Here is a 26,886-nt window from a genome sequence, read left to right as displayed (position 1 = left end):
TTTTTTGAGATGGAGTCTTGCTCATGGCTCAGGCTGGAGTGCAGTGGTGCAATCTCGGCTCACTGCAACCTCCACTTCCCAGGTTCAAGGGGTTCTCTTGCCTCAGCCTCCCAAGTAGCTGGGGTTACAGGCATGCGCCAGCACACCTGGCTAATTTTTGTATATTTAGTTGAGACAGGGTTTCTCCATGTTGGTCAGGCTAGTCTCGAAATCCCCAACTCAGGTGATCCGCCCTCTTCGGCCTCCCAAAATGCTAGGATTACAGCATGAGCCACTGCGCCCAGCATTTCTTTTTTTTCTTTTCTTTTTTTTTTTTTGAGACAGGTCCTCGCTCTGTTGCCCAGGCTGAGTGCAGTAGTGCAGTCATGGCTCACTGCAGCCTTGAACTCCCAGGCTCAAGCAGTCCTCCCACCTCAGCCTGCTGAATAGCAAGGACTACAGGCATGTGCCGCCACAACCGGCTACCTTATTTTTTGTAGAGACCCAAGTCTTGCTATGTTGCCCAGGCTGGTCTCAAACTCCTGGACTCAAGCAGTCCTCCCACCTCAGCCTCTCAAAGTGCTGGGATTACAGGTATGAGCCACTGTGCCTGGCTTTTTTTTTTCCCTATTTAAAAAAATTGTGTTAAAATACACATAACATAAAATTTACCATCCTAGCCATTTTAAGTATACAGTTGAGTGATATTAAATACATTCATAATGTTGAGCACCCATCACCACTATCCATCTCCTGAACTCTTTTCATCTTGTACAGCTGAAACTCTAACCCCTCTAAACACTAATTCCCCATTGCTCCTGTCCCCAGTCCCTGGCAGTCACCATGCTGCATTCTCTCTCTCTCTTTGGTTTGGACTACTCTAAGAACCTCATACAAGTGGAATCACACAGTATTTGTCTTATTGTGACTGACTTATTTCTTTCTTTTTTTTCTTTTTGAGATGGAGTCTTGCTCTCTCACCCAGGCTGGAGTGCAATGGCACAGTCTCAGCTCACTGCAAGCTCTGCCTCCTGGGTTCACACCATTCTCCTGCCTCAGCCTCCCGAGTAGCTGGGGCTGTAGGTGCTCACCACTATGTCTGGCTAATTTTTTATTTTTTTTAGTAGAGATGGGGTTTCACTGTGTTAGCCAGGATGGTCTCGATCTCCTGACCTTGTGATCCGCCCGTCTCGGCCTCCCAAAGTGTTGGGATTACAGGCGTGAGCCACCGTGCCCGGCCTGTTTTCAGTTCTTAGAGTATATACCCAGATGTGAGAATTACTGGATCATATGGTAATCCTATTTTTAATTTTTTGAGGAATTGCCATACTGTTTTCCACAGGAGCTGTGCAATTTTACATTCCCAGCAATCCTTGGCTTAATTTTACCTGGGGGCAGGTGCCAGGAGTTTATATTAGCTGTTCTGGTACGTATGAAAACGCAGCATTCCTTCTGTCAGTGCTTTAATGAGTGTGTATTAAGCACTTACTCCATGTTTGGCACGGGGGATTCAGTAATGAGCCAGAATAGCACAGCCCCCACCTTGACAAACCTAAGAGAGCAGTGAGGGAGGCAGACATCAATCAGGAAATCATAGAGATAGATGTTTAATGACCACACTGATCTGTGCTGTGAAGGGGCGGTGCACAGTGCTACAAGAGTAAATGACAGGAGGATGTGACCTAAAGGTCAAGGTGAGCAAGGCAGCATGTGCCTTTCAAAACACTTTCAAGAAAAGATAGTGAGGCCAGGCGCAGTGGATCACACCTGTAATCCCAGCACTTTGGGAGCCTGAGGAGGCAGACGAATCACCTGAAGTCAGAAGTTTAAGACCAGCCTGGCCAACCTGGTGAAACCCCATTTCTACCAAAAATACAAAAATTAGCCAGGCGTGGTGGCATGCATCTGTAGTCTCCACTATTTGGGAGGCTGAGGCATGGGAATCGCTTGAACCCAGAAGACAGAGGATGCAGTGAGCCAAGATTGCGCCACTGTGCTCCAGTCTGGGTAACAGAGTGAGACTCTGTCTCAAAAAAAAAAAAAAAAAAAAAAAAAAGGAAACAGGGGCAAGACAGCCTCCTGGAATCCTCTCTTCTCTGTTCCAATCTGGACCAGTTGCTCACCAGGCCTGCTGCACAGCTGTTCCGGAATTTCTATTTACCTGCATCCTCATTATGCCTTTTGCCTCTCTCCTTGGTGGGATTCCCTGTTTCATAGATCACTTGTCTTTTCATTGGTTTCACCTCAGTCTCCTGAGTAGAGTCAGGGTTTTGCCACCTTGCCCAAGCTGGTCTTGAACTCCTGGGCTCAGGCGATCCGCCTGCCTCAGCCTCCCAAAGTGTTAGGATTACAGATGTGAGCCACCATACCCGACCTCAATTTCTTGAGACCTTTTGTGCTTAAAGAACTTTTATTCTAACCTCCAAGCTACCAATCGCTTGGCTGGTGTGTAGAAAAAACACTCAAACTGTCTTTCCTCTGCTCTCACACAACCACCACCATCAACCCAGAAGGCTTCTGTGACCAAATGTGTTTTGTTTTTTTTTTTCTCTTATGCACCAAGCAGTGGGCACCAGCTGGGTGTCCTGTAATTTAATTCAACTCTGATGCTGTCTTCCTGGAGATAGCTTCAGATCCCACAATTTGAGGGCTCAGTCGCTAAGGCTGCCCAGCTTCAGACACCAGTCACAAGTCCAGGCCTCTGATACTTCTGACTGGCTGGCTTTAAGTTTGGGCTCCCACGTTCCCCCTTTGAGTTTGATTAATTTGCTAGAGTAGCTCACAAAACTTAGGGAAAAACATTTATTGGTTTATTACAAAGGGTATTTTAAATGATACAAACACACAGCCAGAGGAGATGCACAGGGTGAGATCTGGAAGAGTCCCAGGAGCTTCTGTCCTTATAGAGCTGGGGTGCGCCACCCCTCCTCCACCAGCACGGGGATGAGTTCTTATTCACCTTCCTATTAGTCTCTATGTGTTCAGCCTATCCAGAAGCCCCAAAACCCTGTCCTGTGGGCCTTTTGTGGAGACTTCATTGGACAGCATGACTGAAGCATGGACAATTGTGTGAAATTTGATTGGGTGGAAAGGATTTGATCTCTTACTAATAGTCTGGGCAGACAGCAAGGCCTGTCTGCTCCGGTTCTTCTTGGCCTCTCTGTGCAGCATTCCTTCCTTCAGAGATGGGCCAGGACCCTCCCTGGAATAAGGTCTTATGACCCACAGCAGATTAGAGTCCTGCCTTGGGCAGAAGGTCAGAGAGAGAGATTCTATTTCCTAGGCCTGGGCCTGCATCTAAGGCCTGGAGCACCAGAGCATTATAACAAATCCTGTGGCAAGGGCTATGGGAGTTATGAGCCAGAACTGTGGACAAGAACATTATTTTATATTTTATTTTTATATTTTTTTGAGACGAAGTTTCACTCTGTCACCCAGGCTGGAGTGCAGCGGCGCGATCTCGGCTCACTGCAACCTCTGCCTCCTGGATTCAAGTGATGCTCCTGCCTCAGCCTCCCAAGTAGCTCGAATTACAGGCATGTGCCACCATGCCTGGCTAATTTTATTGTATTTTTTAGTAAAGACGGGGTTTCACCATGTTGACCAGGCTGGTCTCGAACTCCTGACCTCAAATGATCCACCTGCCTCAGCCTCCCAAAGTTCTGGGCTTACAAGTGTGAGCCACCATGCCCAGCCAAAAACATTATTTTAGATAGAGATATGGAGATAGAGACATAGATATCATAATATCACATCTGGGTATAGAATTCTAGGTAGAAAATTGCTTTCCCCCAGAATTTTCTGTGACTGTCAGCTCTTAGTCTTACCATTAAGAAATCTGAGCCAAGGCCAGGTACAGTGGAAAATTATTAGCTAGGCATAGTGGCACACACCTGTAGTCCCAGCTACTCGGGAGGCTGAGGTACTAGAATTGCTTGAACGTGGGAAGCGGAGGTTGCAGTGAGCCAAGATTGTACCATTTGCACTCCAGCCTGGGCGACACAGTGAGACTAGGTCTCAAAAAAACAAAAAGAAGTGTGAGCCACTCTGATTCCCAGTTCTTTGTATATCACTCATTTTTATTTCTTCTCTGGAAAACTTCAGTGTCTTCTTTGTTCTCAGTGTTCTGAAATTTAATAATATGCCCTGTGGGTCTTTTTCTTCATTTACATTTTTGCTGCCTTGTTTCTAATTTTCAGAACTCTTTTGACCTTCCAAATATTCCTTTTTTATGCTGTCCTGTTCCTGTTTCATGGATGCCATCTTTTCAGTCTTGAACTCCCAACCCTCAAGTGATCTGCCTGCCTCGGCCTCCCAGAGTGCTAGCATTACAGGTGTGAGCCACCACACCCGGCTGATACCATTTTTTCTTATTGTGGATGCTGGTGTTTTTGAAATTTTCCTCTGCTCCCTGCATTAGCTCTGATTTTTTGTACGTACTTTTTATTCTGTTTATTGTCTTTTTCATGTTAGAAAATTTCCTCAAATGTTGTGATCTTCAGCCGCTGTCATTGAGAGTAAAGCACGAAATTACAGATGAAGTGTTCTATGTCAGGTGGGAGGGTGGGGGTGGGGCTGAGCTTTTTTAGAGGCAGGCTTTACCATGTGGGAATCAGACAGGGACGCAGTCATTTTCTTAGTGAGTGCTGAGCTGTCATCATTCTGGGGGTAGAAGGGGGTGGTTTCACCTCTAAGTGTGTAGCACTTAAATATCCTTCCTATCTATCTATCTATCTATCTATCTATTTATTTATTTATTTATTTATTTATTTTCCAGACAGTCTCGGTCTGTCACCCAGGCTGGAGTGCAGTGGAGCCATCTCATCTCACTGCAACCTCTGCCTCACAGGTTCAAGTGATTCTCCCGCCTTGGCCCCCTGAGTAGCTGGGATTACAGGGTCGCACCACCACACCCAGCTGATTTTTGTATTTTTGTAGAGATGGTGTTTTGCCATGTTGGCCAGGCTGGTCTCAAACTCCTGGCCTCGAGTGATCCACCCACCTTGGCCTCCCAAAATACTAGGATTACAGGCACGAGCTACTGCATCCCCTTCCCTTTTTAGTATAAACACCTTCACCCTTAGCTGAACCTGGTATCCTGGATTCTAAAAGCCTCTGTGGTTCATCTTTCCAAATAGCTCGCTCCATAGGGAAGATGAGTGGATCTTTGGGCTGGGGGTGGAGGATCCTAACTGCTTCTTTTACAGACTTTCAACCAGTCCTTTTTCCCATACTTTGGCCTTCAGAAGGACCTGTTGTCTCTAATACTTAAGTTTTGGGAGCTTCTCAATACAAATTGGGGTATTTCTTGGCTTTCTCTCAGCTGTCTATCTGTCCTTTCCTTGAAAACCCCTGAGCTTTCTCAGCTCTGTGAGGCTGTTACAGTTGTCCAGCTTCCAAAATGTTGATGTTTCTCATCTGATGTTGTCTCTTCCCATTCTTTTTTTTTTTTTTCTTTTTAATAGACACAGGGTCTTACTATGTTTCCCAAGCTGGTCTTGAACTCCTGGGCTCAAGTGATCTTCCTGCCCTGGCCTCCCAAAGTGCTAGGATTACAGACATGAGCCACCGCACTCAGCCTGTCTTCCCATTATTTTTGTCCTTTTTTCTTTCTATTTTTATCATTTAAAAAAAGTTCTACTCTTATTTAAGAGTTTTAAATATGAATGAGTTTAAATCATTGAATGCTTTTTATGCATCCAGTGGGATGATAATATCTTTTTTGTTTCTCCTTTTAATCTCTTGTGGTGGTTTGTTTGTTTTATTCCTGGCTTCTTGTGATCAAGTCTACTTAGTCATGATTTTTTTTCCCCAAATATTTCTGGACTTGGCTTGTTAATATTTCACTGGAGATTTTTGCATGCATGACATTTTGTCGGACTGTCCCTACCTGGAGTCAAAGTTGCTCTGCCTCACACAGTGGGGAGGGGAGGGAGTTCCTAGCTTTTTTTTCCTGTGGGATTGTTCCTGGGAGTGCCTGGCATGCATTACAGAAGGATTAGGGGTCCAGGCTCTGCCCTGGGATAGGGGTCAGGAACTGCCACATGTCAGGTGACAGCTCTGAAACAGTCTGTGGTCTGGTATCCCCACCTTCTGTATTGGGCTTCCCAGCCCTTTATCCCACCCACTTTGGCTGTCATATCCACACCTCTCTGAGACACACGCCTCCTCTGAGACTCACCTCTGTTCGTGCCACCTCGCCTGGGGACAATGAGAGTGAGAGTGGAGGGACAGAGCCCTGAAGAACTGGCCACTGGGCCTGTCCTGTCAGCTGCCTGGAGTGCCTGGTGTCTCTTGCTCTGGAGGAGCCAAGAGGAGCCCTCCTGAGAACCCCTGGGGACCCTTGTGAGAGCAGGACAGGAAGTGAATTCTTTTTTTTTTTTTTTTTTTGAGACAGAGTCTTGCTCAGCCGTTCAGGCTGGAGTGCAGTGGCGCAATCTTGGCTCACTGCAACCACTGTCTCCCAGGTTCAAGCGATTCTCCCATCTCAGCCTTCCAAGTAGCTGGGATTACAGGCACCTGCCATCATGCCTGGCTAAATTTTGTGTTTTAGTAGAGACGAGGTTTCACCATGTTGGCCAGGTTGGTCTTAAACTCTTGACCTCAGGTGATCTGCCCGCCTTGGGCTCCCAAAGTGCTAGGATTACAGGCGTGAACCACCGCTCCCAGCCAAGAAGTGAATTCTTGAACACACATACCAGTATCTCTTATCGCTATATATTTTTCTCATTATTAAGTAATATGTTCACTGCAAAAAGTTTGGAAAACATAAACATTTAGAAAGAAAATAAATTTTACTCATTATCTCATACCTAAAGATAAGCACTAACAAAATACTTTGGAATATCTACTTCAAGGCTTTTTTCTAGGATAAGTAACTTTTTTAAAAAAACAAAAATGGAAGACCAGGCCCGGTGACTCACGCCTGTAATCCCAGCGCTTTGGGAGGCTGAGGCAGGTGGATCACCTGAGGTCAGGAGCTCAGGACCAGCCTGGCCAACATGGTGAAACCCTGTCTCTACTAAAAATACAAAAATTAGCCAGGTGTGGTGATGGGTGCCTGTAATCCCAGCTACTCAGGAGGCTGAGGCAGGAGAATCGCTTGAACCTGGGAGACGGGTTGCAGTGAGCCGAGATTGTGCCATTGCACTGCAGCCTGGGCAATAGAGTGAGACTCTCTTAAAAAAAAAAAAAAAAAAAAAAAAAAAGAAAAGAAATGTGCTGTTTCATAATCTGGTTTTATTTTGTTTTTGTGTTTTGTTTTGTTTGTTTTTAGAGACAGGTCTCACTCTGTTGCCCAGGCTGGAGTGCAGTGGTGCCATCATAGCTCGCTGCAGCCTCAAACTCTCCTGGGCTCAGACAATCCTCCTGCCGCAGCCTCCGGAGTAGCTGGAACCACAGACATGTGCCACCACACCCAGTTAATTTTTTATTTTTTGTAGAGATGAAATCTTACTATGTTGCCCAGGCTGATCTCAAAATCCTGGCCTCAAGCGATCCTCCCACCTCAGCCTCCCAAAGTCCTGGGATTGCAGTCATGAGCCCTTGTGCCTGGCTAATTCTTTTTCTAACTTTTGTTTAAATCTTAGTTTGACAGGGGAAAAGGAAGACTGGCTTTGCATTTCTTGTATTTCCACATAAGGCCAGACCATGGCTCATACTGGTTTGGCTGTCTGGGAATAGTCTTAGAATTGCTTATCCATAGCTGGGTGCGGTGGCTCATGCCTGTAATCCCACCAATTTGGGAGGCCGAGGCAGGCAGATCATGAGATCCTGGCCAACATGGTGAAATCCCATCTCTATTAAAGATACAAAAAAATTAGCTGGGCACGGTGGCATGCACATGTAGTCCCAGCTACTTGGGAGGCTGGGGCAGGAGAATCGCTTGAACCTGGAAGGCGGAGGTTGCAGTGAGCCAAGATCACACCACTGCATTCAAGCCTGGCAACAGAGCGAGACTCCATCCAAAAAAAGAAAAAGAATTGCTTACCCATGCCCTGTCTGTTTCTTTTCTCTTAGGATTACTCAGTCTTTTTCTTGCTGATGTGTAGGAACTCTTTCCTTTGGTTGTCCGCCTGTTATATAGGGAATAGCCTTATGCCCTTAGGCACACTTGTGCCATAAGGAATCTCTACTCCTTATACCCCACAGTGTCCTGACCTTGTGCTGGGGACTGGGCATGCAGGGGTGTGGAAGGCATGGCCGGGCCTCACGGTCCAGTGGGAGCCCTCAGATCTTCCTCCTAGTCCTGTAGTCTTCCATTTATTAAAGAAGTAAAACCTTTTCTCAAATCTTATTGTATTAGCCGGGCATAGTGGCTCACACCTATAATCCCAGCACTTTGGGAGGCTGAGGCGGGTGGATCATCTGAGGTCAGGAGTTTGCGACCATTCTGGGCAACATGGCGAAACCCCATCTCTACTAAAAATACAAAATTAGCAGGACATGGTGACGTGTGTCTGTGATCCCAGCTGCTTAAGAGTCTGGGGCAGAAGAACATTTGAACCTGGGAGGCAGAGGTTGCAGTGAGCCGAGATCGCGCTACTGGATGACAGCGAAACTCTGTTTCAAAAAATAAGTGGGCTGGGCATGGTGGCTCACACCTGTAATCACAGCACTTTGGGAGGCCGAGGCAGGCAGATCACTTGAGATCAGGAGTTCAGGACCAGCCTGGGCAACATGGTGAAACCCCATCTCTACTAAAACTAAAAAACTTAGTTGAGCATGGTGGCACATGCCTGTAGTCCCAGCTCCTCGGGAGGCTGACGCAGGAGACTCGCTTGAACCTGGGAGGCAGAGGCTGCAGTGAGCCAAGATTGCGCCACTGCACTCCAGCCTGGGTGACAGAGAGACCCTATCTCAAAAAAAAAGTAAATAAACAAATCTTATTGTATTAGTTTACTGGGGCTGCTATAGCAAAATATTGCAGACTGAGTAGCTTCAACAAGCTGACGTTCTCACAGTCCTGAAGGCTGGAAGTCTAAGATCAAGGTGTCAGCAGGTTCCGGGTTTCCAGAGGCCTCTCCTTGGCTTTCAGGTAGTGGCCCCTCTCCCTGTGTCCTCACCTGGCAATCCTGTGCCCTCCCATCTCTCGTGTCTCTTGGTATGTCTAAATTTACTCCTCTTGTAACAACCCCAGTCACATTGGATTAGGGGCCACCTGAATAGCTTTATGTGCATTTAAGCAGTCTTTAAAGGCATGACTCCAAGTACAGTCACATTCTGAGGTACTGGGGGTTAGGGTACCCACATATGAATTTTAAGGTGACAGAATTCATCCCGTCACACTTACGGAATCCCAACACTTAAAAGACTGACACACATGACATTTTGATATGTATCAAATTGTTTTATAAGTTCAAAAGAGAACACTCCTTTTCACTCGCGTCCGTGTGAAGAGACCACCAAACAGGCTTTGTGTGAGCAGCAAGGCTGTTTATTTCACCTGGGTGCAGGTGAGCTGGGTCCGAAAAGAGAGTCAGTGAAGGGAGATAAGGGTGGGGCTGTTTTACATTCGGGTAGGTAGTGGAAAATTATAGTCAAAGGGGGGGTTGTTCTCTGACGGGAAGGGGAGGAGTTCACAAGGTGCTCAGTGAGGGAGCTTTTGAGTCAGGATGAGCCAGGAGAAGGAATTTCACAAGGTAATGTCATCAGTTAAGGCAGAAACAGGCCATTTCCACTTCTATTGTGATTCTTCAGTTACTTCAGGCCATCTGGATGTGTACCTGCAGGTCACAGGGGATATGATGGCTTAGCTTGGGCTCAGAGGCCTGACATTCCTGTCTTCTTATGTTAATAAGAAAAATAAAACAAAATAGTGGTAAAGTGTTGGGGCTGCAAAATTTTTGGGGGGCGATATGGAGAGATAATGGGTGATGTTTCTCAGGGCTGCTTTGAGCGGGATTAGGGGCGATGTGGGAACCTAGAGTGGGAGAGATTAAGCTGAAGGAAGATTTTGTGGTAAGGGGTGATATTGTGGGGTTGTTAGAAGGAGCATTTGTCATATAGAATGTTTGGTGATGGCCTGGATGTGGTTTTGTATGAATTAAGAGACTAAACGGAAGACACAAGGTCCAAATAAGAGAAGGAGAAAAACAGGTATTAAAGGACTAAGAATTGGGAGGACCCAGGAAATCCAATTAGAGAGTGCCTAAGGGGGTTCAGTCTAATTACTTGCTTGGTTGGCAAGTTTTTAGGCTCTATCTTTGAGGGGTTTTTTGTTTCGTTTAATGTTGTCATATACCAGGCCAGATTGATTTAGGTAAAAACAGCACTCTTCATTTAAAAATACACAGATTCTCTCTTTTTTTTTTTTTTTAAAGCAGTAAGTCAAGGCCTTGGTGATTTTGGAGGAAAGAGAAATGCAAAGCCAGCAACTGTTTGTTAAAGACGGATAGAAGGATTAAGGCCGAGGCGGGTGGATTACAAGGTCAGGAGATCAAGACCATCCTGGCTAACATGGTGAAACCCCATCTCTACTAAAAATACCAAAAAATTAGCCGGGCGTGGTGGCAGGTGCCTGTAGTCCCAGCTACTCGGGAGGCTGAGGCAGGAGAATGGCGGGAACCTGGGAGGCGGAGCTTGCAGTGAGCCGAGATTGCGCCACTGCCCTCCAGCCTGGGTGACAGAGAGAGACTCCGTCTCAAAAAAACAAAAGAAGAAGGATTTAAAAACAGGAGAGATTGAGTGAGATTGATAGTGTGGTGGAGATAGCTGGGGAGAGGTAGAGGGTGGCATAAGAACGGGAATGAGAATAAGAGTGAATATAAAAGTAAAGAATAGGACTTCATCAGGGTGAAAGTATTGGAGTGTACTTTGTCACTGAAGATCTTCTATCCACTTAAAGAGAGACTTAAGGGTGGCAATTTGAGGTAAAACCAGGCGCCACTGAATACCAAGAGCCTGAGAAACTGCTTGGGTGGTTTGACTAATAAAGGCTGGCCCATTATCAGACTGTATAGAGGTGTGGGAAGGCCAAACCAAGGAATTACATCTGACAGAAGGTAAGAAATGACCGCGGTGGCCTTCTCAGACCCTGTGGGAAAGGCCTCTACCCATCCAGTGAAAGTGTCTACCCAGACCAAGAGGTATTTTAGTTTCCTGACTCAGGGCATGTGAGTAAAGTCAATTTGCCAGTCCTGGGCAGGGGCAAATCCCTGAGCTTGATGTGTAGGGAAGGGAGGGGGCCTGAACACTCCCTGAGGAGTAGTAGAATAGTAGATGGAACACTGAGTTTTTTTTTTTTTTTTTTTTGAGACGGAGTTTCGCTCTGTCGCCCAGGCTGGAGTGCAGTGGCCGGATCTCGGCTCACTGCAAACTCCGCCTCCCGGGTTTACGCCATTCTCCTGCCTCAGCCTCCCGAGTAGCTGGGACTACAGGCGCCCGCCACCTCGCCCAGCTAGTTTTTTGTAGTTTTTAGTAGAGACGGGATTTCACCATGTTAGCCAGGATGGTCTCGATCTCCTGACCTCGTGATCCGCCCGTCTCGGCCTCCCAAAGTGCTGAGATTACAGGCTTGAGCCACCGCGCCCAGCCTAGCTGCTTTTTTTAGCTACCTTATGAGCATATGCATTGCCCTGAGCGATGGGATCTGATGCCTTTTGATGGCTGCTTGCAGTGAATGACTCTAGCTTCCTTTGGAAGTAAAGCGGCTTTGAGAAGAGTTTTTATTAAAGAGGCATTAAGGATGGAGGACACTTGCATAGTGAGGAAATTTCTTTCTGCCCACATAACAGCATGGTGGTGCAGGATATGGAAGGCATATTTAGAACCAGTATAAATATTGACACGTAGTCCTTTTGCAAGAGCAAGGGCTCGAGTTAAGGCAATGAGTTCGACTTGTTGAGAGGTAGTGGAGGGGGGCGGAGCAGTAGCCTCAATGATAGGTGTGGAAGATATGATAGCATAGTCTGCCTTTGCTGGTGAGTGGCAATTAGGCCTGGTGGAACTGCCATCCACAAACCAAGTGTGTTCAGGGTGAGGAACAGGAAAGAAGGAACTATGGGGAAATGGAGTGAATGTCAGGTGGATCAGAGAGCTACAGTCATGGGGGTCAGGTATGGTATCAGGAATAATATGGGGGCCGGATTGAATTCCAGGCCAGGAACAATGGTAATTGTGGGAGACTCAACAAAGAGTGAGTATAGCTGAAGGAGCCGGAGGGCAGAAAGTATATGCGTCAGGTGTGAGGAAGAAAATAGATTTTGGAAGTTATGAGAACTGTAGAGTGAGTTGAGCATAGTTTGTGATTCTGAAGGCCTCTAAAAGTATTAAAGCAGCGGCAGCTGCTACATGCAGACATGAGGGCTAGACTAAAAGAGTAAGATCAAATTGTTTGGACAGAAGGACTACAGGGTGCGGTTCTGGCTCTTGTGTAAGAATTCCGACCACAGAGTCCTGCACTTCAGCTGTGTGTAATGGAAAAGATTGGGATGAGTTAGGGAGAGCTAGTGCGGGTGCAGCTTTTAGGGCTATTTTTTAAGGAATGGAAAGGGGAGCGGGGAAAGGATTTAGGATTTATGGGGTCAGCTGGGTTTATCTAGAATAGAATAATGGGTTGTGGAGGGAGGTATTGAGGATAGGAGAGTATATGGGTTTGGCACCACAGGGAGGATAGATGAAACAATTTGGTTAAGACGCAGATCCTGAACTAACCTGTAAGGCTTGTCCAGTTTTTGGACAGGTAAAATGTAAGAGTTTATAGGCTTTAAAAGGCCATGCTGTAACAGGCGAGTGATAACGGGCTTTAATCCTTTGAAAGCGTGCTGTGTGATGGGATATTGGCGTTTAGCAGGGCAAGGGTGATTAAGTTTTAATGGGATGATAAGGAGTGCATGATCAATTGCCAAGGAGGGAGTAGAGGTATCCTATACTTGTGGATTAAGGTGGGGAGATCCAAGGGCAGCAATGAGGTGTGACTGTAGCCCAGGAATAGTCAGGGAAACAGATAATTTAGTTAAAATGTCTCGACCTAATAAAGGAGCTGGGCAGGTGGAGATATCTAAAAAGGAGTGCTTAAAAGAATGTTGTCCAAGTTGGCACCAGAGTTGGGGAGTTTTAAGAGGTTTAGAAGCCTGGCCGTCAATACCCACAACAGTTGTGGAGGCAAGGGAAACAGGCCCTTGAAAAGAAGGTAATGTGGAGTGCATAGCCTCCGTATTGATTAAGAAGGGGATGAACTTACCCTCCACTGTAAGAGTTACCCAAAGCGTCTGTGATGGTCCGGGAGGCTTCCAAGGTGATGGGGCAGCGTCAGTCTTAAGCCACTAAGCCGAGAAGATCTGGGAAGGAGTCAGTCAGAGAGCCTTGGGCCAGAGTTCCAGGGGCTCTGGGAGTGGCTGCCAGGCAAGCTGGACAGTCTGATACCCAGTGGGGTCCCGTACAGATGGGACATGGCTCAGGTGGAATCCCAGGCTGCGGGCATTCCTTGGCCCAGTGGCCAGATTTCTGGCACTTGAAGCAAGATCCTGGGGGAGGAAGTCCTGTAGGAATCCTTGACTGCTGCAGCTTAGGCATTTTGAAGTTCTTGTGTGCTGGAGGTGCGGCTAGGTTTTGTCTCACAGCAGAGGCAAGTAATTGTAACTTAGAAATGCGTTGCCATCTGGCTGCCTCTACTCTATTATTGTACACCTTGAAGGCGAGGTTAATTAAGTCCTGTTGTGGGGTTTGAGGGCCGGAATCTAATTTTTGGAGCATGTTGGGAGTGAATTGGGTAATAAAATGCATATTGAGAATAAGACGGCCTTCTTTTTGACTTTTCAGGGTCTAGGGCTGTAAAGCGTCTCAGGGTTGCTGCCAAACGAGCCGTGAACTGGGCTGGGTTTTTATATTTGATGAAAAAGAGCCTAGGCCAGGCGTGTTGGTTCATGCCTGTAATCCCAGCACTTTGGGAGGCCGAGGCAGGTGGATCACGAGGTCAGGAGATCAAGACCATCCTGGCTAACATGGTGAAACCCCGTCTCTACTAAAAAAAAAAAAAAATACAAAAAATTAGCTGGGCATGGTGGCGGGTGCCTGTAGTCCCAGCTACTTGGGAAGCTGAGGTAGGAGAATGACATGAACCTGGGAGGCGGAGCTTGCAGTGAGCAGAGACCGTGTGCCACTGCACTCCAGCCTGGGCAACAGAGCGAGACTCCGTCTCAGAAAAAAAAAAAGAAAAGAAAAAGAGCCTAAACGCTAACCAATTTGAGAGAGGTCGGATAAAGAAAAAGGAGCATTAACCTTGACTATGCCTTCAGCTCCAGCCACCTTTTAAGAGGAAATTGCTGGGCAGATCGGGGAGGGCTAGTTGCAGAACGAAGCTGTAAGCCAGACCAGGTGTGAGGAGGGGAGCAGAGGCTGAGGAAGAATTGGGACCTGGTTCGGCCTGGCGAGGAGCAGCCTGGGGAGGAGGGGAGAGGTCAGATGGGTCTGTAGAAAAGGAAGATTGGAAAGACTCAGTGATACTTGGGGTTGGGACTGAGGGGACAGGTGGGAGGGAAAGAAGCAAGATTTGGGACTAATTGCATCGGGAACAGAGACTAGGGAGGGACCGATGTGTAAAAGAATGCCTGGACATCAGGCACCTCAGACCGTTTGCCCATTTTACGACAAGAATTATCTAGATCTTGTAGGATGGAAAAATCGAAAGTGCCATTTTCTGGCTATTTGGAACTACTGTCAAGTTTGTATTGGGGTCAGGTGGCATTGCAGAAGAAAATAAGGCGTTTAGGTTTTTTTTTTTTTTTTTTTTGTGAGGCGGAGTCTCGCTCTGTTGCCCGGACTGGAGTTCAGTGGCCAGATCTCAGCTCACTGCAAGCTCCGCCTCCCGGGTTTACGCCATTCTCCTGCCTCAGCCTCCCGAGTAGCTGGGACTACAGGCGCCTGCCACCTCGCCCGGCTAGTTTTTGTATTTTTAGTAGAGACGGGGTTTCACCGTGTTAGCCAGGATGGTCTCGATCTCCTGACCTCGTGATCCGCCCGTCTCGGCCTCCCAAAGTGCTGGGATTACAGGCTTGAGCCACCGCGCCCAGCCTGGCGTTTAGGTTTTAAGTCAGGTGTGAGTTGAAGAGGTTTTAAGTTCTTGAGAACACAGGCTAAGGGAGAAGAAGGAGGAATGGAGGGTGGAAGGTTGCCCATAGTGAAGGAGGCAAGTCCAGAGAAAAGAGAGGGTGGAGACATGGAGAGAAGGGGTGAGGGGTGCTTGCCCCCCAGAAAAGCAGTGCTTGCCGCTAAGGGTGAAGGAAGAAGGCAGGCGTCCCCGCATGATCAGACACCTCTGAAACATGGGTGAATAATCAAGCAGGCGTCCCCACATGATTAAACATCAAGGGAAGACTGTCTTCCCGAGTCCGTGACCGGCGCCAGAGTTTTGGGTTCACGGATAAAACGCATCTCCTGTCTGTACCAGAAAAGCAAAGGAACTGAAATTAAGAGAAGGGAGAGATTGAAAGATAGCGCCAAGATTGAAAGGAGAAAGAGGTTGAGGAATAGTGAGACAGGTTGGAGAAGAGAGTAAAAAGAGGCCGCTTATCCGATTTAAAATTGGTGAGAGTTCCTGGGGCTGGTTGTTCTGAGGACCAGAGGTCGTAGGTGGATCTTTCTCATGGAGCAAAGAGCAGGAGGACGGGATTGATCTCCCAAGGGAGGTCCCCCCCCTCCCCGATCCGAGTCACGGCACCAAATTTCACTCGGGTCTGTGTGAAGAGACCACCAAACAGGCTTTGTGTGAGCAGCAAGGCTGTTTATTTCACCTGGGTACAGGCAGGCTGAGTCTGAAAAGAGTCAGCGAAGGGAGGCAGGGGTGGGGCTGTTTTATAAGATTCGGGTGGGTAGTGGAAAATTACAGTCAAAGGGCATTGTTCTCTGGAGGGCAGGGGCGGGGGTCACAAGGTGCTCAGTGGGGGAGCTTTTGAGCCAGGATGAGCCAGGAGAAGGAATTTCACAAGGTAACATCATCAGTTAAGGCAGAAACAGGCCATTTTCACTTCTTTTGTGATTCTTCAGCTACTTCAGGCCATCTGGATGTGTACGTGCAGGTCACAGGGGATATGATGGCTTAGCTTGGGCTGAGAGGCCTGACAGTTCAAGCAGCCCTGTGATGTGGAGATGATGGTTCCTTTTTCTCTTTCATTGATAAGGAATCTTGTGGCAAAGAAAAGTTGAGTAACTTGTGCTTGATCAGAGTGTCAGAGAAGATATTTGCACCAAACGCCTGGCTCAGAAGCCCCACACCAACACTACTGCTATGGTTTCAGTGTGTCCCCCACATTTCTCTTTCTCTCTCTCTCTTTTTTTTTTTAAAGATAGAGTCTGGCTTTGTCACCCAGGCTGGAGTGCAGTGGTGCGATCTTGGCTCACTGCAACCTACCTCCCAGGTTCAAGCAATTCTCCTGCCTCAGCCTCCTGAGTAGCTGGGATTATAGGTCCCACCACCATGCCTGGATAATTTTTGTATTTTTCGTAGACACAAAATACAGGCTGGTCTCAAACTCCTGACCTCAGTTGATTCACCTTCCTCGGCCTCCCAAAGTCCTGGGATTACAGATGTGAACCACCTCACCCAACCTATTTCTCTTTTTTTAAATTGACACGGACTCTTGCACTGTCACCCAGGCTGGAGTGCAGTGGCAGGTCGCCACTTGGTTCACTGCAACCTCTGCCTCCCGGGTTCAAGCAATTCTGGTGCCTCAGCCTCCCAAGTAGCTGGAATTACAGGCTTCCGCCACCTCATGCAGCTAATTTTTGTATTTTTAGTAGAGGTGGGGTTTCACCATGTTGGCCAGGCCAGTCTCAAACTCGTGACATCAAGTGATCTGCCTGCCTCAGCTTCCCAAAGTGCTGAGATTATAGGTGTGACCCACTGCGCCCAGCCCTCTTTTTTTCAGACAGGGTCTTACTCTGTTGCCCAGGCTGGAGTGCAGTGTGGTGATCATGGCTTGCTGCAGCCTTCACCTCCTAGGCTCAAGCAATCCTCCCATCTCAGCCTCCTAAGTAGCTGGAACCACGCCTGGCTAATTTTTTTGATTTTTAGTAGAGACAAGGTCTCACTCTGTTGCCCAGGCTGGTCTCAAACTCCCAGCCTCAAGCATCCTTCCCATCTTGGCCTCCCAAAGGGCTGGGATTATAGGCATGAGCCACTGCACCTGACCTAGTCTCCAAAACTGTAAGAAGTAATTTATTTTCCTTATAAATTATCCTTTCTGTGGTAATCTGTGGCAGCAACAAAAAACAGACTAAACAGACCAAGACGATGACATTGGAGCCATCACCAACGCTGGGGCCAGGTCCCCTCATGACCCCCATGGCAGGCTCAGGAAAGGGTGGCTGGTATCTTCCCATTTTTCCCATGTAAGAATCTGCTGGAGGGCCAGGCGCAGTGGCTCACGCCTGTAATACCAATACTGGGAGGCCAAGGCGGGTGGATCATCTGAGGTCAGGAGTTCGAGACTGGCCTGGCAAACATGGTGAAACCCAGCCTGTACTAAAAAAATACAAATATTAGCCGGGCGTGGTGGCACGCACCTGTAATCCCAGCTACTCAGGAGGCTGAGGCAGGAGAATCGCTTGAACTCAGGAGGCGGAGGTTGCAGTGAGCTGAGATTGCACTACTGCACTCCAGCCTGGGCAAGAAGAGTAAAACTTCTGTCTCAAAAAAAAAAAAAAAAATCTGCTGGAGGTGATTTTTGTTTTGTTTTGTTTGTTTGTTTTTTGAGACGGAGTCTCGCTCTGTCGCCCAGGCTAGAGTGCAGTGGTGCGATCTCGGCTCACTGCAAGCTATGCCTCCCGTGTTCACGCCATTCTCCTGACTCAGCCTCCTGAGTAGCTGGGACTACAGGCGCCCACCACGCCCAGCTTATTATTTGCATTTTTAGTAGAGATGGGGTTTCACCGTGTTAGCCAGGATGGTCTCGATCTCCTGACCTCATGATCCACCCGCCTCGGCCTCCCAAAGTGCTGGGATTACAGGCGTGAGTCACCGCACCCAGCTGGAGGTGATGTCTTACAGTGAGCACAGATTACTGTGTAACCAGGAATAACATTTATTTCTAAATGTTCCACAAATAATATAGGCTGTGATTGGGGGAATATGCCAGGGCACAAGTAGCCTATGAGGGCAAGAGGAGCTCACTAGAGAACAGTTTCCGCTCAGATCCTGGGCTAAGCCCTGAGGTGTTGTCATTGAGATGGGAATGGGCTGTGCAAAGAAAGCACCCCAGGCTCCTGTACCAAATGACCCAGACGGGTTGTATCTGCAAATTGAAGGCCTATAGGAATGTAGGTGAGTCCAAAGGTGGTCTCCAGAGTGCCTGGAGTTGGGGCCAGGAGCCAAGCAGGGCACGGATCAGATTGTTGCAGGGACATAGTTCATCCGATTACTTACTTATGGAATCCCATCGCTTAAGACTGATGAGCATGGCATTTTGTCCTGAGACAGATCAACTGAGCACAGCAAATGCCAACAGGAAGCCAGTAAAACGGGGCTCGCGTCAGACAGGTTCACCTCAGATGATTTTAGACCTCCTTGTTGCCAGTGGGGGGAGGTGGGTTTAACTATCCAAATTGGAAACAGAACCTGAGATAAAGAATTTAACAAAAAAAAATGCATACAGCATCAATCACTTGAAACATAAGTAAATCTGCAGAAAACATATCATATTCTGGGTAAACGCCTTCCCCGCAAAAAGAACAATTGTAAGATTCAAGATCCAGGCAGTTAAAATCTGGAATATAATGGTTGTGGAACTCTGAAATTTTCCTGAGTTCTGGACAAGGACCGGAAGCTCCCGAAGGTGCTGAGGCAGGGTGGGAAGGACAGGACACACACATAGAAGCAGCGCACACAAACCCCAGGAACGCACTAGGGCCAGGGCACCCAGGGGTACAGGATAGACGTGCCTCATCTTCCCCAGAAGCCTGTTTTGCTCAGGATTAGTGAAAAGTAGGAAGTTGTAAGTGCTCACCATTAGTTTAATAACAGCTTTGCTTTGCAGAGTGGAGGAGGGAGGAAGCTACCTTAACAGCACACGCTGAACTCGAGCCCGATCCTAATTTCAAAAAGTTTAAACCATGAATACATATATACCCTAGGATTAAGAAAAGTAATTTGAAACATTTTAATATTAAAACAGACATGGGTGAAGATAGAGAGTAGAATGGCGGTTGCCAGGGCAGCGGGGGATGGGGAGTTGTTTAATGAGGACAGCTTCAGTTTGGGGAGGTGAAAAAGTTCAGGAGATGGATGGTGATGACCGTTTCACAACAATGTGGATATACTTAATGCCTTTAAATTGAACACTTACCATGGTTAAAATGGTAAATGTTATGTCATTAAACTTTTTTTTTTTTTTTTTTTGAGTCAGGATCTTGCTCTGTCACTCAGGCTGGAGTACAGTGGTGCGATCATGGCTCACTGCAGCCTCGACCTCCCGGGGTCAAGCCAATCTTCGGCCTCAGCCTCCTGAGTAGCTGGGACTACAGCGGTGTGCCACCACACCTGGTTAATATTTGTAATTTTTGTACAGACAGGGTCTCACTATGTTACGCAGGCTGGTCTCAAACTCCTGGGCTTGAGTGATCCGCCCTCCTCAGCCTCCCAAAGTGCTAAGACTACAGCTGCGAGCAGCCATGCCTGGCCATGAATCTTTTATCACAATTTTTTAAAAAGAAAAGTATGAAGGCATAGGAAATAATTTTCTATAATTTTGAGATGTAAAAGATGAGATTTTCAGTCCATTCTGCTCAGGATCACATACCTTCTCCCCATATTAGTGGCGAAGTTGGAGAATCCACAGTTTAAGGAGGCCTCAGGATCTTTTGCACACAGCAGTCCTTTTAGCCACAAATTACTTAGTAGTTCCTGGAGTTTATTTATAACTCTGAACAATACCTTCCCCACACCACCATTTTTGCTAACAGTGAGATCAAGAGTCTCAACTGCAAGGAAAAGAAGAATGGAATGGAGTGGGTGGGTCTAGGCGGGGTTGGGACTGGGGGGAGGCCTTCAGCTCCTGTCACCAGGAGGCCCAGAGGGGAAGGGAGAGAGGCAGATGGCTTGGGGCTCTGACAGAAGGCCAGGGTCCTCTTGAGGTTGCTGTAAACATTAAAGGGGCTCATGTGTGTCGGAGGCAGGTCACAAGGTTTGCCCACCACACATCAGAGGCAAGAGGACATGGGATGAGTATGTACTAGGTGGCCCTGGCTTTATGTTAGTATCTCAAGCCTCATCACAAGCATCCTCATTTTACAGAGGACCACGCAGCGGCTCTGAAAGGTTGGGTAACTTGTCTAAGGTCACGTAGCTCACAAGTCATGGAGCCAGAATTTGCATATGGGGTAGCCTGGCCCCATCTCAGCCCTGGAGAGGCACTGAGCCCTGGTGTGCCTTCCCAAACAGGCAGCTGAGTGCTCCCAGGAAGACGGTGTTGGGCCGCTCAGCCCTCTGACTCCCACCTCAGAGCAGCTTGGGGCCCTCCCATCCTCTCTAGGGTTCCCCACCCAGCCCCATCCTGGGCCCCAGTGTACCTTCTCTGTTCCGCCCACTCACCACTCTCCATTTTCCTGTGTGCTCTTTAGGATTCAAGAAGGGTAAGATTAGCGACCTTCAGCCTGGAAGTTGCCCCTGGTTTCTCTCTGGGCTGCTGACTGACTGGTACTAACCTTGAGGGGCAGAAGATGGGTTTTCCGTGACACTTCTGGGACACGCAGTGGCCTGATGGCCTGGGTTCACTGTGGCTCTTGCTGGTTCTTGGCAGTGAGCACGGGGAGGCAGTTTCACTGAGCTGACCTACTGTGTGCTGGGCTATCATAGTGCGATGTTGAGTAAGACAAGCTCCTGGCCTGCACCAGGTTCACAATCTAATACAGGAGAGCCACAAGGAGGCAAGCCATTAGGAGGTAGCACATGAGTGCAGGCACGTACCAGCAGTCCCAGCTACTTCAGAGGCTGAGGTGGGAGCATCGCTTGAGCCCAGGGGTTCAAGGCCAGCCCGGATAAGGTAGTGAGATCCTGTCTCTTAAAAAATAAAAAAGAGAGGCTGGGTGCGGTGGCTCATGCCTGTAATCCTAGCACTTTGGGAGGCCGAGGCGGGTGGATCACCTGAGGTCAGGAGTTCAAGACCAGCCTGGTCAACATGGTGAATCCCCATCGCTACTAAAATGGGCATCATGGCAGATGCCTGTAATCCCAGCTACTCAGGAGGCTGAGACGGGAGAATTCCTTGAACCTGGGAGACGGTGGTTGCAGTGAGCCGAGATTGTGGCACTGCACTCCAGCCTGGGCAGCTGAGCAAGACTCCGTCTCAAAAATAAAAATTAAAAAAAATAAAAAAGAGGCAACTTTATTCTATGAAAGTTGTGGGAACCAAGGGGAGAGAGGAGCACCTAGTTCACCTTGGAGAGGGTCAGCCCAGTGTCCGTAAAAAAAGCAACCTTTAGCTCAGATCTGAAGGATGGAGGAGGTAGCAGCAACGGGACAATCATCACTCCAGGGCTTGCTTTCTGATTCTCAGGGCTTGTCTTTGTTGACCTACACCATTTTCTCAGGGAAGAAGAATTCAGCGTACGCGAAATTCATGTACACCACTCTGCTCCTAACCTGCCTCAGAGTGAACATGTGCTTCTTGACATTGTTGTGAGCGGATATGTACTTTCTAGTGTAGTCTTTTTTTTTTTTACTTGGCATGATTTCATATTTACATTTTCCTGCATAATGACATTTTCTATACACTTGTCATTTTTAATAGCACTATAATTTTCCATCACGTCGACATCCTATAATTTACCTCATTATTTCTCAGTTGCTGAGCGTTTGGGGAGTTTCCGGTTTTTCTTCACAAATGGCACCGTGTTATCTTTAGATAAGTTCATTTTTCCCTTTATATTCTCGGATTTATTTCCCAGTGAAATCACCCATTAGAGCAGGAGCGGTGGTGCTGCTCTTGTTACATAGCGCCAAACGACATTTCAGAAAGAACAAGCTGATGTGGGCTGTGCCGGCATTGCTGCCCCTCCATCACGTCCCCACCCTGGGACTTAAAATATTTAAACTTCTTTTCCCAAGTTAAAAAATCTTGGCCGGGTGCAGTGGCTCACACCATTAATTCTACACTTTGGGAGGCTGAAGTGGATGGATACTTGAGGCCAGGAGCTCCAGACCAGCCTGGGCCAACATGGCAAAACCCGTCCCTACTAACAATATGAAAATTACCTGTGCCTGTAGTTCCAGCTTCTCGGGAGCCTGAGGCAGGAGAATCGCTTGAACCTGGGAGGTGGAGGCTGCAGTGAGCCAGGATCGTGCCACTGCACTCCAGCCGGGGTGACAGAGCGAGGCTCCGTCTCAAAAAAAAAGAAAAAAAATCTTAAATATATACTTTAAAACATTGTCTTTTTTGCTTTAATTCATTGTTAAAAATAATGTGACACTGAGGGCAAATATTTTAAAAAGTCTCCTCTAGTACCTCTCCAACATACTTTGGTTTTTGTTGTTCTTGCACGTCTGCATGCATTATTATTATTATTATTATTTTGAGATGGAGTTTCCCTCTTGTCAGCCCAGGCTGGAGTGCAGTGGCGCAATCTTGGCTTACTGCAACCTCTGCCTCCTGGGCTCAAGCGATTCTCCTGTTTCAGCCTCCCAAGTAGCTGGGATTACAGGCACCTGCCACTGTGCCCAGCTTTTTTTTTTTTTTTTTTTTTTTTTTTTTTTTAATAGAAACGGGGTGTCATTATGTTGGACAGGCTGGTCTCGAACTCCTGGCCTCAGGTAATCCGCCAGCCTCGGCCTCCCAATGTGCTGGGGTTACAGGCATGAGCCACCGTGCCTGACCACCTCTCTCACTTTCTGAGCTTCCTTGTTTCTTTGCCCATTCAACGCCCATTGAGCATCGCTTAGTAGTGTTGGGCGTTCACATCCCTTTGGCTGAGAGAGGGTCACCCTCATTCTGGCCCCCAGCCCTGAGCACAGCGCCTGGCACCCAGCAGGCATCCAATCCAGCTTTCAAGGTGGTTTTTGTTCTGCAAGCACTGGCTTGAGCAGATCCTTCTGGATTGGTCAGGTGGGACCCTATGGAACCCATACACCCCAGGTGAGCCACGCCAGTGTCCAGGGGAGTGACCAGCTTACTTTTCTCCTCAGGACTTCCTGGGCAGATACCCAGTCTCCAGGCACTCCTGGGTGGGGGCCTGGCGAGGCCCCCAGGGCTGGCACTGGATCGACGAGGCCCCTCTGCTGCCCCAGCTGTGAGTGACCATGGGCTTTTCTCCCTCCTCTGCTGTTCTGGATCCTCCATTTGTCCCAGGGTCCACCTCCTTGCTGCTCCCCTAACCTGGAATGCCACTCGGAAAGCAACCCACGTCCATGCTCGCAGCCTGGTGCCTGATTAGTCCCTGTCACTTCACTTCTTATTTGGGTTCCCAGCACGTTCACCCAAACAGGGTTGTCACCCCCGTTTTACAGATGCGGGTTCAGCTGCCCAGGGAGGTTTGGGGAGTCATCCAGTGTCATGTGGCTGACCAGTGCAGTGACTCAGTGCGCAGGCCGGTAGAGGTGACAGGCACACAGGCTAGAGGGTCTGTCTGGGAAGTGAGGCCCTGGCACCCTAAATATCTCTCCTCTTTCCCCTCCCACCCTTCCCCAGACTTCCTGAGGACGGCAAGGACAACCTGGATATCAACTGCGGGGCCCTGGAGGAAGGCACTCTGGTGGCTGCAAACTGCAGCACTCCAAGACCCTGGGTCTGTGCCAAGGGGACCCAGTGATCTGGGCTCTGCCTGTCCTCAGCCTGCCAGGCGGATGCAGCACCCCTACAGGGGAGGCCAGTTGAGAGCTTGGGCAGCCTCTTCCTGGACCCAGGCATCCAGGTCTCCCTGCTCTGTTCAGCGGGGCACACACGAGCGAGTCTAGGAGCTGGACTTCAACCCAGGAAGATGCATCCAAGGGAAAGGAGATTTTCTGTGGCCTCAGGCCTGAGTGCCAATGTTAGTCTCCAGCTTCTGTGGATGATTGCTTTGATGACATTGGGATGGTTGTTTAGCATTTCTGTGCCTTGGTTTCATTAAAATGACAATTTCTCCCTAGAGGAAAAAGACAGGGTTAGCAAGCACAGCTGATTCCAATCTGGGTTCTCATTCCGACTCATAGAAACGAGTCTGCTGTTGTTCGGTGGCAGCGGGACTTGGCAGGGATAACGTCATTGCTGTGAATTCTGTTCCAGGCAGCTGGGCGTACGTCGGACACAGCCTACCGGCAGCCTCTGTGCAAAATTAACCAAGGACAAGGGGCGGTCAGCCCTGGGAGGCGGGGAGACAGGTTTTCCTTCCCCGCCCTGAGAGTTGGCAAAGGGTTGGCAGACAGGAAGGTTCTGGGTGGAGATCCCGCATGTGGGCTGGCCGGCCCCTGGCAAGCTGATGCCCAAGGGTGAGACAAGACAGAGAGGACAGGGCCACCTGGCAGGAGAAGCCAGGAGAGCACCCCAGCTTGGTAAGTGGAAGCTGAGAAGTCTGAGTGAGAAAGGAAATCAGAGAAATGCGGGCAGGTTCCAGGCAGCTCTTCCACCCACAGCTGCACAGACGACCAGCCTGAAGATGTCTCTGTGCTGGGGTGCGGTGAAGACCTTCAGGCTGGAGGAAGTGGCTGACACAGTTGTGTAGTCCCTTGAGTCCAGCTAGACCTCCAAACAGCAGGAGCCTGGGCCTGCGTCTTAGCTTGGTGCTGAGCACGCACTCAACTGGCCCTTGCAAGCCAGCCTTCCCTCTAAAGTCAGACCACGCACCCAGATCCCTCCTAAACAGAAATCCTTATTGGTGCATTTGAGCCAGTAATGGGCTGTCTGGGAGAATGGGATGGAGAGTCCTAGATGGAAGAAATTTCTCACACTCCTTTTTTAAATTAGTATTATTATACTTTAAGTTCTGGGGTACATGTGCAGAACGTGCAGATTTGTCACATAGGTATATACGTGCCATGGTGGTTTGCTGCACCCATTAACCTGTCATCTACATTAGAAATTTTTCCTAATGCTATCCGTCCCCCAGCCCCGCACTTCTCACACTCTTGAGACGTAACAACAAAAAGGGAAATGGAGGCCAGGTGCGGTGGCTCACGCCTGTAATCCCAGCACTTTGGGAGGCTGAGGTGGATGGATCACAAGGCCAAGAGTTCGAGACCAGCCTGGCCAACATGGTGAAACCCCATCTCTACTAAAAACACAAAAAATTAGCTGGGCATGGTGGTGGGCGCCTGTAGTCCCAGCTACTCAGAAGGCGGGGACAGGAGAATTGATTGAACCCAGGAGGCAGAGGTTGCAGTGAGCCAAGATTGCACCACTGCACTCCAGCCTGGGCGACAGTGCAAGACTCTGTCTCAAAAGCAAAAAAAAAAAACGGGGGAAATGGAAATTCCCTGGCCGGAGGTGAAATGGGTGGCTCGGATGGGGCAGACGCCAATCAAAATGCATCCTATGTGGGCAGGAAGCTGTGTATGTTACCGCTCCCACCCCTGCCATGTGTTCCCAGGGTCTGTGCCTGGAGAAATGACACATCTGTAGGTTATGAGTATACAAAACCTTATCTAGCTTTCTCAGTACCTTTTAGAGAAGGGAAGTGTTGTACTTAAAGTCACCCAGCTAGAAAGTGCAAGGTCTAGAATGAAACCCACTTGCTGTCTGACTCCAAAGGCCACACTCTTTCTATCACAGCACACAGTAGAGGAATCTAGAAAGGTATTAGTAGCAGCCGAGTGGGAAGCCATCAGGTGGAGTGAGGGAGAAAGGAGGTACCAAGTTATTTCACACTTGTGATAATCCACACCCTCGGTTTTCTGTTGCTTTATAACGATTTTTTTTTTTTGAGACAGAGTCTCGCTCTGATGCCCAGGCTGGAGTGCAGTGTCCCAATCTCAGCTCACTGCAACCTCTGCCTCCCGGGTTCAAGTGATTCTCCTGCCTAAACCTCCTGAGTAGCTGGGACTATAGGCATCCACCACCATGCCCAGCTAATTTTTGTATTTTTAGTAGAGATGGGGTTTCGCCAGGTTGGCCAGGCTGGTCTCAACTCCTGACCTCAGGTGATCTGCCCGCCTTGGCCTCCCGAAGTGCTGGGATTACAGGAGTGAGCCACAGTGCATGGCCTGCTTTATAACAAATTGTCCCCAAACTTAGCAACAACTATTTGCCCCAGACGTCTATTTTCCTCCCCCTCATTCTGTGGATTGACCAGGCAGTTCTGCTTTAGATTGTATTGGATGGAGTCCTGGAATGGCTGGAAAGTCCAAAATGGCCTCACTTGCTCAGCCAGCAATGTGGTGCAGGCTCCTAGCTGGGGGCCTTAGTTCTCCTGCACGTGCGGCTCTCCATGTGGCTGCTTGGGCTTCCTCATAGCATGGCAGATGGATTACAAGAAGGAGCATTCCCAAATAAAGGACAGCATAAGCTGGATCTCTGGAGGGCCAGCATCAGAAGTCACCCAGTGTCACATGGGCCACATTTTATTGGTTACAGTGCCAGCCAGTTTGAAGGGGAAGAGAAATATGTCTTTATGCTGTATCCCGTGCTAGCCCTTGCTACCTGCTCTCCCAGCCCCAGTGCTCAGGGCAGCACTAGCAGAACCGAAGTACTTACAGAGTTAAAAACAGCAACATCCAAGAAAATCGTTAACTTTTAAAACTGTCTCCCATTCCAGTAGGTATAGCTTAAAAAGTAATAATAAAAATAAAACTGATTGTGTCTGAAATATTTCACAATTTAAAAATGGCTTTGTAAACCTGTGGGACTTCTGAATTCATCAAGACAGTTGTTAATATGGCTGGGCACAGTGGCTCACACCTGTAATCCCAGCACTTTGGGAGGCCAAGGTGGGCGGATCATGAGGTCAAGTGTTTGAGACCAGCCTGGCCAACATGGTGAAACCCCATCTCTACTAAAAATACAAAAA

At 48.3% G+C, this 26,886-nt stretch overlaps 1 protein-coding gene across 1 annotated transcript in view; it reads left to right on the top strand.

Annotated features, from left to right (window-relative positions):
- KLRG2 (killer cell lectin-like receptor subfamily G, member 2) overlaps nucleotides 1-24,046 on the top strand; it is a 28,622-nt gene extending 4,576 nt beyond the window's left edge. The window contains exons 5-6 of the mRNA XM_011941562.1: nucleotides 23,093-23,196; nucleotides 23,595-24,046. Of these exons, the coding sequence (XP_011796952.1) occupies nucleotides 23,093-23,196; nucleotides 23,595-23,715 (225 nt within the window). The 3' untranslated portion in view covers nucleotides 23,716-24,046. The remainder of the gene's footprint in view (nucleotides 1-23,092; nucleotides 23,197-23,594) is intronic.
- Nucleotides 24,047-26,886: the final 2,840 nt, after the last annotated feature.

This window comes from Colobus angolensis, unplaced genomic scaffold, assembly GCF_000951035.1.
Source record: "Colobus angolensis palliatus isolate OR3802 unplaced genomic scaffold, Cang.pa_1.0 Scaffold2, whole genome shotgun sequence".
NCBI lineage: Eukaryota > Metazoa > Chordata > Mammalia > Primates > Cercopithecidae > Colobus > Colobus angolensis.
Note: the sequence above shows the minus strand (reverse complement) of the source record. Positions and strands in the feature narration are given on the sequence as shown.